The 13947-nt window shown below is 48.0% G+C and overlaps 1 protein-coding gene across 2 annotated transcripts in view; it reads right to left on the bottom strand.

The window, feature by feature from the left end:
• The window catches only part of SGSM1 (small G protein signaling modulator 1), a 210490-nt gene that overhangs the window by 40927 nt on the left and 155616 nt on the right, over positions 1–13947 (bottom strand). For both annotated transcript variants that reach the window (XM_050745897.1, XM_050745898.1), the window contains 4 exons: positions 11702–11866; positions 9352–9490; positions 6237–6301; positions 1922–2067 (listed from right to left, as the gene is read on the bottom strand). In XM_050745897.1, coding sequence (XP_050601854.1) covers positions 1922–2067; positions 6237–6301; positions 9352–9490; positions 11702–11866 — 515 coding nt within the window. The remainder of the gene's footprint in view (positions 1–1921; positions 2068–6236; positions 6302–9351; positions 9491–11701; positions 11867–13947) is intronic.

Genomic DNA, 13947 nt, shown 5'->3' with positions numbered 1-13947 from the left:
ACAGGTGTAAGCCACCACACCTGGCCACCCTGAGCTATCTTCTCACCAATATTCCTCAACTCCTGTGCACTTATCCTTCTAGAATACTAATTGGCAACGCCCTAACTGTATTATTATGATCTACTTCCATGATCTACCTGGGGGTATGATCTACTTCTATGATCTACTTCCGTGGTCCAGCAGTCCTGCTTCTTCGACCTAGCCCTCAGATATCCTGGCGTGAATAAGCAAAGTCATAGGCACTTGGGTATTTGTCGTGGCATCGTATGAAAAAATCAAACCCAGGCAACTCTCCAGCTGCGCATCGATCGGTGAACGTGTGTCCCTACACGGGTATGCAACAGAGATGTAAAAGAGTGTGGGATACAACTATGGGAACCCACATAAAAAGGTGTTCAGATGGGCGCGGTAGCTCACGCCTGTAATCCCAGCACTTTTGGGAAACCGAGGCGGGCAGATCATGAGGTTAGGAGTTCCAGACCAGCCTGGCCAATATGGTGAAACCCCGTCTCTAAAAATACAAAAATTAGCGGGGCGCAGTGGTACCCAACTACTTAGGAGGCTTAGGCAGAAGAATCGCTTGAACCTGGGAAGTGGAGCTTGCAGTGAGCCGAGATTGCACCACTGCACTCCAGCCTGGGCAACAGATTGAGACTCTGTCTCAAAAAAAAAAAAAAAAAAAAAAAAAAAAAAAAAAAGATGTTCAATGTGTATCGTTAAGTGAAAAAAAAAAAAGTTGTAAAACATATGTAGTATGTAGGATGAGCCCATTTTTATAAAAAGAGAAAGGGCAGGCTATCATGAATTAATATTTTAATTAATTTTCAGCCCATTTTTGCCGTGTGCTTATTTGAAAATATTATCTTGCAATTATTAGTCTTGACTCAGCTCTAGGAAAATTTCTTGGCTGGGCGCAGTGGCTCACACCTGTAATCCCAGCACTTGGGGAGGCTGAGGTGGGCAGACCACCTGAGGTCGGGAGTTTGAGACCAGCCTGACCAACATGGAGAAACCCCGTCTCTACTTAAAATACCGGGCATGATGGCGCATGCCTGTAATCCCAGCTACTTGGGAGGCTGAGGCAGGAGAATTGCTTGAACCCAGGAGGCAGAGGTTGCGGTGAGCCAAGATTGTGCCATTGCACTCCAGCTTGGGCAACAAGAGCAAAACTCCATTTCAAAAAAAAAAATTATCGAAAGCAAATTAATCCAAAGTGAACAATTCTAGCTGCTACATCATACACTAATATCTTTTGTGCACACTAGGATGACTTTAACAGGTATGTGATGCATTGTGGGGCTGAGTTTGTCTGTTTTCTTTCTAAAATTTCATTTTCAGGCAAAGGTTTTGCAGCTACAATTAGTCAAGCTGCGGGGCCAGCAGGTCCTAACTGCACATGCGCGGTGGGAAGGCTGCCCTGAAGGGCCCCGGGGCCTGTTCCCTCTCACCTATTCACATTCCAATATTAAAAGCCTATTTCACTTTAGTCTTAGGTGTACTCAACCATAATGGCAAGCTCATTTTTGTACTTTTAGTAGAGATGGGGTTTTACCATGTTGGCCAGGCTGGTCTCGAACTCCTGAACTCAAGTGATCCACCTGCCTGGGCCTCCCAAAGTGCTGGGATTACAGGCGTGAGCCACTGTGCCCGGCCCAGCTGATGCTTAATAATAAATGCTTATAGACCGATTTGTTCTTTACTACTTCCAGGTGAGCATATGTTTTACCTCCCATTCAATCTCCCTACTCATGGGCGGAAGTGAGCTGTAGGTCTTGGAACTCTCAAGAAGAGAAGGGGAACTCCAATTTGCATATGCAGAATCCAAGCACATCAGCTCGAGTCCTGGGCTTATTTCTCAGATAATAAGATGACCCCCCTGGAGCCTCTGCATCACTACAGACCAAGCCCGGCTAAGCCTTACTGTGCTGTCCTGAAGGTACTGCTCCCAGATCCCGGCTGTCAGCCCCTGTCCAGCATCGCAGGGCAAGTCCGGAGACACGATCATGTGATTGACCAGGGCTGACAGGTGGGTCCTCACGGTGGACAGGTGTCTGCAGTAGGCCAGCCCTGTTGAGGGAGGGAGGGCAAGTGTCATCATCCACCACCTGAAGCCCCTCACCTTGTCTCATGGGGCCTCCCAAGTGCTGTCCCATGCCCCATTTTTAAAAATTTTTGTTTCGAGACAGGGTCTTGCTCTATTATTTATTATTATCATGGCTCACTGCAGCCTCAACCTCCCAGGCTGATGCGATCCTCTCACCACAGCCCCCTGAGTAGCTGGGACTGGAGGCACGAGCCAGCATGTCTGGCTAATTTTTTATTTTTTGTAGAGCTGGGGTTTCACCATCTTGCCCAGGCTGGCCTTGAACTCCTGGACTCAAGTGATCCTCCTGCTTCAGCCTCCCGAAGTGCTGGGATTACAAGCACAAACCACTGCACCTGGCCCACTCCTGTTCTTACTAAACGCCATGACTCAGTGAATTCTCGTCAACTTCCCCTTTTCCAGACAAGGAAGATGGAGCTTGATGCACTTGCTGGCTGGACTGCTAAATAGCTCTATAACCACAGGGAAGTCTTATCACCTTCCTCAGCCTCAGTCAGGGTGACGGCACCCTTCTCTGCTCTAAGCCAAGGCGTTTAACTCATAGGCTAGAGGCAGAGAAGGGGCAGAAAGGAAGGTGGCCAGTGACTCTGTGGGCTTGCTGTGCCTCTGTCTGCCTCTAATCCATACAGCAAGAAAGAGAATGTGAAATGTGGACAACTCCTGTTCAAATTGCAGCTGAATGAGTATTTATCCAAAAGAAAGGAAATCAAAGAGATATCTGCACCCTCATGTTTACCACAGCACCCTTCACAATAGCCGAGATACAGAATGAACCTAAGTGTCCATCAATGAATGAATGGATAAAGAAACCGTGGTATACAAATGCAATGGAATATTCAGCCATAAAAAGAATGAAATCCTGTCATGTGCAGCAACGTGGATGGAACTGGAGGTTATGTTAAGCAAAAAATGTGAGGCACAGAAAGACAAATATCATATGTTCTTTCTTACAATGGAATCTAAAAAAGTAGTTTTCATGGAGGTAGAGAGTGGACTGGTGGTTACCAGGGGCTGGGAATGGAAGGAGGTAGGAGGAGGATGCAGAGACGTTGGTTAATGGTACAAAAATACAGTTAGATGGAACACATTCTTGTATTGGATGGTATAGTAGGGAAATTATAGTTAATAATTTATTGTCTATTTCAAAATAACTATAAAAGAAGAACCATAATGTTCCCCAAATGAAGATAAATGTTTGAAGTGATGAATTTCACAATGACCTGGACTTGATCAATACACAATGGATACATCTATCAAAATATCCTATGTACCCCTAAAATATGTACAACCACAATATATGTATCAAAAAATAAATTAAAAACAGGGCAGTCCAGTGGCTCAAGCCTGTAGTCCCTGCACTTTGGGAAGCCTAGGTGGGCAGATTTGTTGAGCCCAGCAGTTCAAGACCAGCCTAGGCAACAAGGTGAGACCATATCTCTACAAAAAAATACAAAAAATTAGCCAGACATGATGCCACGTGCCTGTAGTTCCAGCAACTCACGCCTGTAGTTCCAGCTACTTGGGAGGCTAAGGTGAGAGGATCGCTTGAGCCAGGGAGGTAGAGGCTGCAGTGAACCGTAATTGTGCCACTGCACTCTAGCTGGGATGACAAGGCGAGACCCTGTCTCAAAAAAACATAAAATAAAAATAGAAATTTTAAATTTTAAAAAAAGAAAACAAAAATTGCAGCCGAATTAAAAAGACCCCCCTAAGTCAGTAACCAGGGAGATGCTGAAGGGGCACCAAGTTTGCTTTCAAAGATGGCCCTGCCTTCTTAAAGCATGCCTACCAACGTGCCACCCCTTATCTGGCCCACACTGGCACCTGGAGGATGTTAGGTAAAGTGCCTGAGCAAATGCCAGCCTCTGCTGTTTGCTCTGGCTGTGCCCCTTCCTTCTGGCTCTCCAAGACTATTTCATCCTCAATTCTCAGAGAGAACCCTGGACCTTCTGGAGAATGCAGACTAAACCTTAACAAAAGAGACAATCATAGTGACGATGATGAGGAGGAGGATGATGACAATGATATAATAGCTAACACACAACACACACTGCATGGCAAGGAGCTATTCCCAGAGTTACATAACTTATCTCATCCCATTCTCCCCACAACCCTAGAAATTAGTTACTACTATTATCTCCATCTTTTTTTTTCTTTTTGAGACGGAGTCTCGCTCTCTCGCCCAGGCTGGAGTGCAATGGTGTGATCTTGGCTCACTGCAACCTCCGCCTCCTGGGTTGAAGCGATTCTCCTGCCTCAGCCTCCCGAGTAGCAGAGACTGCAGGCGTGCGCCACCACACCCGGCTAATTTTTTTTGTATGTTTAGTAGAGATGGGGTTTCACCATGTTAGCCCAGCTGATCTCGAAATCTTGACCTCAGGTGATCTGCCCGCCTCGGCCTTCGGAAGTGCTAGGATTACAGGCATGAGCCACCATGCCTGACCATTATCTCCATATTATAGATGGAGTAAACTGAGGTACAAACTGGTTATGTCACTTGCCCAAGTCACATCGCTGGGATCTGAAACCAGGCCACCTCGCTCCAGAACTCGGGTTCTCGGTCACCGTCACGGATGAGCCACATCGACCAACAACATTGTTCCAGACCCATCTCAACCCCCCACCCCTTCCTGCAGGAAGAGCTTCCATTTGGGTCTAATAAATACTTGCCCAAAGCCTGCTTCGTGCCAGGTCCTGCATTAGGCACTGCAGATGGGTGGTAACAGAACAGATAAAACCCCTGCCCTAGTGGAGTCACACTCTCCCCGCCTCTCCAGGCACTCAGGGTGTGAGCGCCACTGCTGTTTCACAGGCCCATGCAGGTTGTATTAAGATATTTCTAGAATCCCTGAATATACACACACGTTTTATCTTCCCCATATAGGCTGTGAGGCTGGGGAAATAAAACCGAAAAATCAAGACAGCGGGGACGGGCATGACGGCGCATGCCTGTAATCCCAGCACTTTGTGAGGCTGAGGTGGGTGGATCACCTGAGGTCAGGAGTTTTGAGACCAGCCTGGCCAACATGGTGAAACCCCGTCTCTACTAAAACAGAAAAATTAGCTGGGTGTGGTGGCAGGTGCCTGTAATCCCAGCTACTCGGGAGGCTAAGGCAGGAGAACGGCATGAACCTGGGAGGTGGACCTTGCAGTGAGCTGAGATCACGCCACTGCATTCCAGCCTAGGCGACAGAGTGAGACTCTCCCTCAAAAAAAAAAAAAAAAAAAAAAAAAAAAAAAAGGCTAGGCATGGTGGCTCATGCCTATAATCCCAGCACTTCGGGAGGACGAGGCGAGTGGATCACAAGGTCAGGAGATCAAGACCATCCTGGCTAACACAGTGAAACCCCGTCTCTACTAAAAATACATAAAATTAGCCGGGTGTGGTGGTGGGCACCTGTAATCCCAGCTACTCGGGAGGCTGAGGTGGGACAATAGCGTGAACCCGGGAGGCGGAGGCTGCAGTGAGCGGAGATCACACCACTGCACTCCAGCCTGGGTGACAGAGCAAGACTCTGTCTCAAAAAAAAAAAGAAAAGGAGGAAAACACAAAGCTTTTGGAGTCAGACAGGCCAGGATCTGAGTCCCAGCTCTGCTGCTTGTTAGCTGTGTGACCTTAGACAAGTCATTTTGCCTCTCTGTGCCTTAGTGTCTTCATCTGTTAAATGGAAATAATTAGAACACAAGTATTATGAATTTAATATTTAAGTTTTGGGGGAGGGATAAGGTCACCTTACTCGTGCTGCAGCTTCTGCTCATGAGAGAAGGAAACTGACATTCATTGAGCATCTACAGCATGCAATACTAGGCGCTAGGGGCTTTCTACGTGGTCCTCATTCAATCCTGAAAACAAGTCCTCTGCTGCAGCACCTGGGGATGCAGTGGTGATTAAACCAAATCTCTGCCCCCAGGGGACCCCACTGTCAGGACCCAGGGATAAAATTTCTCCCGTCAGTAGACAAGGAAACTGAGGCTCAGAGAGGTTCATGTAATGTCACTAAAACCACACATTTAGGGAATAGAGAAGGAAAGGTCCAAATTCCAGAGCCAGTATCTCTTGATGTTGCTGGCATACAGCAGGCACCAATAGCTGCTCCACGGAGACACACTGGCAATGAAGCCCTATACGTACATCCATAGAAGGCTCTGGAGAGGATCTGGTACTTCATATTGTCACAGAGAAGTTTCAGGGGAGCCCTGCAGGTGGAGAAAGAGGGAGATGCTTAGAATAGATCCAAACACAGCCCAGATTTTCTGGAGAGGGTAACCATGTGTTATCTCTAGAGGGCAGATTAAAATCAACCACTCAGGGGGACTGTAGGGAGGGCACCTATTATCTCTACTTGTACAGCATTATCGCCTCTTCTGCTACCAGCCCCAATATTCCCCTGAGAAATCACGCTCTCCACAACTCTCTGTCTGTGTGGTTTGCATGGGGATGACTCTGCCCACTACAGGACTCAGGTTGGAGTCATAGTGATTGGGGCAGAGATGGTCATGTGACCCAACCTGAGCCAGTGAGAATTAGCCCTGGGACTTTTGTTGGAATTACTAGGTAACAGACACTTCTCTGCTTGGGTTTCTAAGCCAGTGGGATATCAGGCAGTGGCTGCTGGGAGCCATCTCTGCCACTGCATAGGAAGCGCCTGTCTGAGGATGGAACCATCATAGAGGCAAGCAGAGCCAAGAGCTGAAGAAACAGAGATTCCTATTTCGATCATCTGTATCCAGCCATGCTTGAAGCCACTGTGTCTCTGAACTTCTCAGTTATGCCAACACATTTCCTTTTTTACTTGAACCAGTTTGAAGTGGGTTTCTATCCCTTGCAGAAAGCGTTCTGATTTCTAAAGTGATCCAGTTGAATCAAGCTGAACCAAATTGGGATTCGGAATCTGACTGATTGCTAAGTAGGTGACATCTCAAAGCTTCCCTTTGTGTGAGAATTTTTGGGAATTTTTTGGCTAAAAGAGGTGAGAGGAGTCAGATTCTAGCATTGTTGGAGAAATCCAGGACACTGAAGGGAGTGTTGTACACTCTTATAGAGGATAGAATGGAAGAATATCTGCATATTTGTTCTCAGGACATCCCAGGAGAGATCCAGAAAAACAGGTAGAGTGGGGCAGGGCAGGAGGAGCATAGCTGAAGTCCTCCACTTAGGCATAAGGAGGCAGGTAGGAACATTAAGCAGGAAAGAGTCCCCCTTTGTGCCCTCAGGTTGGTGAGGCTCAGACTTGCTCAGGTTACGTGAGAATAGGATCGCATCAACAGCTTTCCCACTGTAGACTTCGCTTTCTGCAAGGTAGTGAGTTCTCCATCACTCAAGGTGTGTAAGCAGATGCTACAACAGGAGAGGGGGCAATGGGTTACAGCAGCCTTTCTCACTGGTCCATGGACCATCAGCCCAAGAGTTACTTGGAGTTTCTCCAACATGTAGATTCCTGGGTCCTGCACATACCTACTCAGTCAGGACCTCTAGGAAGTAGTCCAGGAACTGGTATGTCTTGCCACCTAGCCCAGGTGATTCTGATGCACAACAAGAGAATCTTCAGGCCGGGTGCAGTAGCTCATGCCTGTAATCCCAGCACTTTGGGAGGCCGAGGCAGGCAGATCACTTGAGGTCAGAAGTTCGAGACCAGGCCGGGCGCGGTGGCTCACGCCTGTAATCCCAGCACTTTGGGAGGCCGAGACCGGCAGATCACGAGGTCAGGAGATCGAGACCATCCTGGCTAACACGGTGAAACCCCGTCTCTACTAAAAAATACAAAAAAAAAAAAAAAAAAAAACTAGCTGGGCGAGGTGGCGGGCGCCTATAGTCCCAGCTACTCGGGAGGCTGAGGCAGGAGAATGGCGTGAACCCGGGAGGTGGAGCTTGCAGTGAGCTGAGATCCGGCCACTGCACTCCAGCCTGGGCAACAGAGCGAGACTCCGCCTCAAAAAAAAAAAAAAAAGAAGTTCGAGACCAGCCTGGACAACATAGTGAAACCCCATCTCCACTAAAAACACAAAAATTAGCCAGGAATGGTGGTGCGTGCCTGTAATCCCAGCTACTCGGGAGGCTCAGTCAGGAGAATTGCTTAAACATGGGAGGTGAAGGTTGCAGTGAGCTGAGATCACCCCATTGCACTCCAGCCTGGGCAAGAGAGACTCCGTCTCAAAAAAAAAAAAAAAAAAAGAATCTCCAGTAATATTAGCACTTCTCAAACTTTAAAGTATACACATGGTCTTGAAACCGTGTTAAATACAGGTTCTGATTCAGGAAGTTTGGGATGAGAGACTCAGAATTTGCCCAGGTGCTGATGTTGGTTCACGGACCACACCCTGAGGAACCAGGGGGTTGGATGACTTCAAAAATTTGATGCCGACTCCCACCCCTTACATCCTATGGCTGATGACTGGACCATCCACTGGGACAGAAGCCCCACAAGGACAAAAGGGTTCCATTCTCTCAGGCCAGGCCAGGTCGGACCAGGTAAAAACAAAACCAGTCTCATGAACTGGCTGAATAGTTTCAAAGAGACGAAAGATCTATGGGCAAACAGGAGATGAGCTTGAGATTTAACTTTATACAACAAAACAGGAAGTATCATTTACTGAACAGTACCATGTGCAGGTGCCACATTCTGGCCACTTTAAACCATTACCTGAGCTGGTCCTTACCACAGCCATATAAAGTAAGAACTGGAATTCCCACTGTGTGGAGGCGCAAACTGAGATGTGGTTGTCATTAAATTAGAGTTCTGGGATTATTCTGCCTTCTAAGTGTATGGTAGGACTGCACTTGCTGTCCCCTTGTGGATGGGGCCAATGGGCTGTGAGTGGATATGACATGTGCTGCTTTTGGGCAGAGCCTTTTTATTGTGGGTTCCAACCTCTGCAGTTACCTTTCCCTGTCACTGTGACTGGCAACATTCAAGATGGTAGCTGCTCCATTGCCCAGGCCCTTTAGTGTGGAAAAAATAGCACCAGATGACCCATGATAGAAACACAGCATGCATGAGAAATAAACTTTTGTTATAAAAAAGCCACTGAGATTTTAGGACTGTTTGTTACTGCACCATAACCTTGTTTATCCTGACTAATACATGTGACCCTCTAACAGCTAGGATTTCATGGCCAGGATTTAACCTATATCTGCCTGAGTCCACAGGTTATTTCATTCTGAATTCAGTGCAGGGTAAGATATGGGCATCTACAGATTTCTGGTACATCCTTTAGCTCCCTCCATGTGCAGCTCAGGCTCCTCATACCTCTCGTGGTTGCAGCCATTGGTTGAGCCACCATCAGCCGAGCCACTCTGTGAACAGGAGGAACAGGAGGACTTCCGGGGACTGGGCTGCCATAGGGATGGGAGGTTGCTCACGGAGACATCCATCAGATCCTGGGGCACTGTGGTGGATAGAAGGAGGGGCAGAAGAATCACCCTGGTTAAGCCTATGTGGGTCACAGAAATCTCATCCCAGAGCAAGCAGTTCACCCGCCCCAGCCAGCACAGAGATAGGAAAAGACCCTGAAGGTGACAGTAGGAAACAGCAGCCCCGAACATCCTTGAGTCTACCTGATCCAATGAAAGCCATCACCAAAATCTGGTGGCCCTGAGAGATGGGCAAAGCTGATGACAGCCAAAGAGAGAAGAAGAGGACACAGAGAGCCAAGAGCCAAGGAAACAGGCCCAATCCCAGAGCAGGAAGCCAAACCTCACCATGTTGTCACTTAGTCATACTAACAGGATGCTGCAGGAGGGAAGGGGAGGCTGCTGGATGATTCTGGAGAAGAGACAGGCCTCACGGGTGAGATGGAAGGGAGCCTGACTTAACAGATGAGGCAGGGCACCCACGTGCCAGAGACCCAGTGAAGCCCCTGCTGATGAAGAGGGCACCTGCGCTGTCCATGGTTCTGAGGCTAAAGCTGCTCCACCAAGTGGGTCTCAAACATATTAGCGACTCCCTAAAATCATGTGGGAGGCTTGTTAAAAAGCAATATGACTGCCTCACACTCTGGCCTACTCAACTAAATCCTGGAGACAGAGCTCTCAAATCTGTATTTCTAAAGCAATTTCGATACAGCAAGTACATTCAACAGACTCTGATTTCCCAACTTGTGGACACTGGTGATTCTTGACCAGCCATTCTTAGGATACAGCACTCATAGCTTCCTTTATTTTTCTTTCTCAGCTTCGTAAAAACTGCAGTGTCTACAAAGCCACATAACAAACATACTGGGGACATATGCATTACAAATTCTATAGTCAATTTCCTGGTCTCTTGGTAGTCCTAGACAGGCGCAAAAGCTTTATTTTCTTTAAAACAGGGACCCATAAACTTTTCCTGCAAAGGGACAGCTAGTAAATATTTTAGCGTTTGCAAGCCATTTGGTCTCTGTCATAAGCACTTGACTCTGTTGTTGTAGTACAAAAGTAGCCATAAACAAAATGTTAAAAAGGAAGCATGCGCACATTCTAATAAAATAAATAAAACTTTATTTATAAATAGTGAAATGTGAATGTCATATCATTTTCATGTCATAAAATATTACTCTCCTTTTGGCTTTTTTGGATCATTTAAAAATTGAAAAACCATTCTTAGCTCATAGGCTGGTATAGAATGGGGCTGAATTTAGCTCACGAGTCTTAGTTTTCTTTTTCTTTTCTTTTTCTTTTTTCTTTTTTTTTTTTGAGATGAAGTCTCGCTCTGTCATCCAGGCTAGAGTGCGGTGGCCAGGTCTCAGCTCACTGCAAGCTCCGCCTCCTGGGTTTACGCCATTCTCCTGCCTCAGCCTCCAGAGTAGCTGGGACTACAGGCGCCGCCACCTCGCCTGGCTAGTTTTTTTTTTTTTTTTTGTATTTTTTAGTAGAGACGGGGTTTCACCGCGTTAGCCAGGACGGTCTCCATCTCCTGACCTCGTGATCCGCCCGTCTCGGCCTCCCAAAGTGCTGGGATTACAGGCTTGAGCCACCGCGCCAGGCTGAGTCTTAGTTTTGTAATCCCTGTTGTAGGAAGTGAAGAGAGTGGCACACCCATATGTCATGGTCCCCACAGGACAGCTGGTAATACCCTGACTCTTCCCTTGGGCCCCAAGGTAAGGGGGAGTTGTGGAACTGGTCCTCTGGCCGTCAGCACTCCGTAGCTGACAAGGTCAGCCCCTACCCACTGACAGAAGAGGAAGCTGCTATATGATGTAGTTCTCGCAGCCACCAAATGTGGCTTGTTACACTATTCTTCCCCATGTAACTCACCCATGAGCTAGCCAAGGAAGACCAGTAAGCCCCTGTAAAATGTTCTAGAAAAATAGCCCCAGTTCTTAGCCAATCTCAGGGGTGCCCTGACCAGTTTAGCCCAAGCGTGGTAACCGTGCCTTCCTCCGTCTCAGCCTCTCACACTCGCATCCACACAGGTAACACCAATTGATCCCTTTGCTACTGAACCTACCACACTGCAAGCTGCCTTCCATAGGGTGGAGGCTAGACAGCAGGAGGGCATCAATCTCTCTGTCTCCATCTCCCTTCCTGCCTCCATCTCCCTTGGGACCAGGACTCAAATGACAACATGGCAGAGGTGGCTGGCACCCAGCCCCCAGGGAAGGGGAGATCCCAGACATTACTGGGGGGCTGCTCCTTCAGGCTCGGCGTGGGGAGAGTAGTGTCCCATCTGGCTCGCTCCCACTGACTCCCTCTGGCCACCACCAGCATGGACTGGCCTGCAGGAACCATCATCCAGGCAGGGCCCACAGAGATGGAGGAAGTGCTGCCCAAGAGGTCGGGGGCAACTTGAGATACAAAACAGAAAGAACCAGTGAGGTGGGGGTTCGGAGCCATCTCAGGACACTGAGATAGCTGGAAGAGTCCGTTTCTGGGGGCTCCAAACCTCCCCCTCCCTGGCTCCACACAGATCCCACATATACTGTGTTCAATTAGAAGAAAGAATGCCGATTTTTATAACGTGCCTACTATGTGCTGAGTGTCAGGCTAGGCAGTTTGCGACCTGAGCAAACCTAAGGAAACCAGTTATTGTCCTTCACGACCCTGTGAGGGATGCATCCTTCCTCTTCCACTTTGCAGAAGAAGAAACTGAGGCTCAGAATGATGGCACAACTTAATCACCCAAAGCCCTGCCAGGCAGTAGGCCATTTGCAAGTCATCCCTCCTTGCAAAATGGGGGATGGTGATGACAACCTGGGAGGGCTATGGTGAGGACGGAATGAATTAAGATAAGGACATATCTAGTGTTTTTTGACCGAAGTCCCTCTCCTCTTTCCCCTAACAACAGCTGTCCCTACTGAGTACAGTACTATCATTATCCCCTTTTACAGACTGGAAAACTGAGGCATGGAGAGTTTAAGCAACACGCCCAAGACCACCCAACTAATAAGCAGAGGAGCCAAGATCCCAACTCAGGGGATTTGACTTTCTTTTTTTTTTTTTTTTTTTTTTTTTTGAGGCAGGGTCTTGTTTTGTCATCCAGGCTGATGTACAGTGGCACAGACGTGGCTCACTGCAGCCCTGATCTCCCAGGCTTAAGTGACCCTCCATCTTCAGTCTCCTGAGTAGCTGGGACTACAGGCACGTGCCAGCATGGCCAGCTCATGTTTTTAAAATTTTTTGTAGAGATGGAGTTTCGCCATGTTGCCCAGGCTGGTCTCAAATTCCTGGGCTCAAGCCATCCTCCCACCTCAGCCTCCCAAAGTGCTGGGATTACAGGCATGAGCCACTGTGCCTGGCCTGAGGACCTGACTGTCATCCTACTCTTTCTACCTCAGCTGGTTTCTCGTAGGCACTTCTCTCCACACCACCTGTTCTCAACCTGGGCAATCCTGTCGATGTTTAGAGACACTTTGGGTTTTCACGCCTTGGGGATTAATTAGGTGCTACTGTTGTCTAGTAGCTGGAGGTCAGGGATGCTGCTCAATATCGTACACAAGGCAACCCCCACACAAGGAATTATTCAGCCCTAAATGTCAACAGTGCTGAGGCTGAGAAATCCCACGCTAGACCAGCACTATCCAATAGAAACACAATCAAGGGGCTGGGAGGTGGCTCACTCCTGCAATCCCAGGACTTTGGGAGCCCGAGGCGGATGAGTTGCTTGAGCCCAGAAGCTCTAAGCCCAGCCTGGGCAACATGGCAAAACCCCATCTCTACAAAAAATCAAAAAAAAAAGTAGGCAGGTATGGTGGCTTGTGCCTGTGATTCCAGCTACCCAGGAGGCTGAGGTGGGAGGATCAACTGAGCCCAGGAGGTCGAGGCTGCAGTGAGCCACGATTGCACCACTGTACTCCAGCCTGGGCAACAGAGCGAGATTATATATAATCTTTATTTACAAAAACAGGTGAATGGGCCGAATTTGGCCCATGAAAAGGGGTTTGTTGACTTCTGATTTAGGCCCTCTTTCAGAAAGAACTTCATACCTCTCACAGATAGAAACCTGTCACAGATGGAAACCGTAAGATGACTGTTTTTGTTAAGCCTGTGAGGCTCAAGCCCCAGAAAATCAACCAAGGATGCGGTTGCCATTTCCATGTGGGTTGAAGCTGACCTTGAGAATGAAGGCAGTGAAAGCACAATGCCTGCTCCCTGCCAGTCAAAATGATGCGCATGGAGTGGTGGTTACAGGCACAGGCTCTGGAGCGAGACCTCCTACGTTCAAATCCCAGCCATGACAAGAATTAGTTATGTGATCCTGGACTGGTCGCTTAACCCTTCTGTGAATCAGTTTCCTCCTTGCAAAATGGGGGAGGGTGATGACAACCTGGGTGGGCTATGGTGAGGATGGAATGAATTAAGATAGGGACAGCGGGACAATGGACAGAAGTGGGCCTGGCACACAGTGGCACTCAAGACACGATATCTG

This window comes from Macaca thibetana, chromosome 10 (assembly GCF_024542745.1).
Source record: "Macaca thibetana thibetana isolate TM-01 chromosome 10, ASM2454274v1, whole genome shotgun sequence".
NCBI lineage: Eukaryota > Metazoa > Chordata > Mammalia > Primates > Cercopithecidae > Macaca > Macaca thibetana.
The sequence above is the reverse complement of the archived record's forward strand: the minus strand, read 5'-3'. Positions and strand labels throughout refer to the sequence as shown.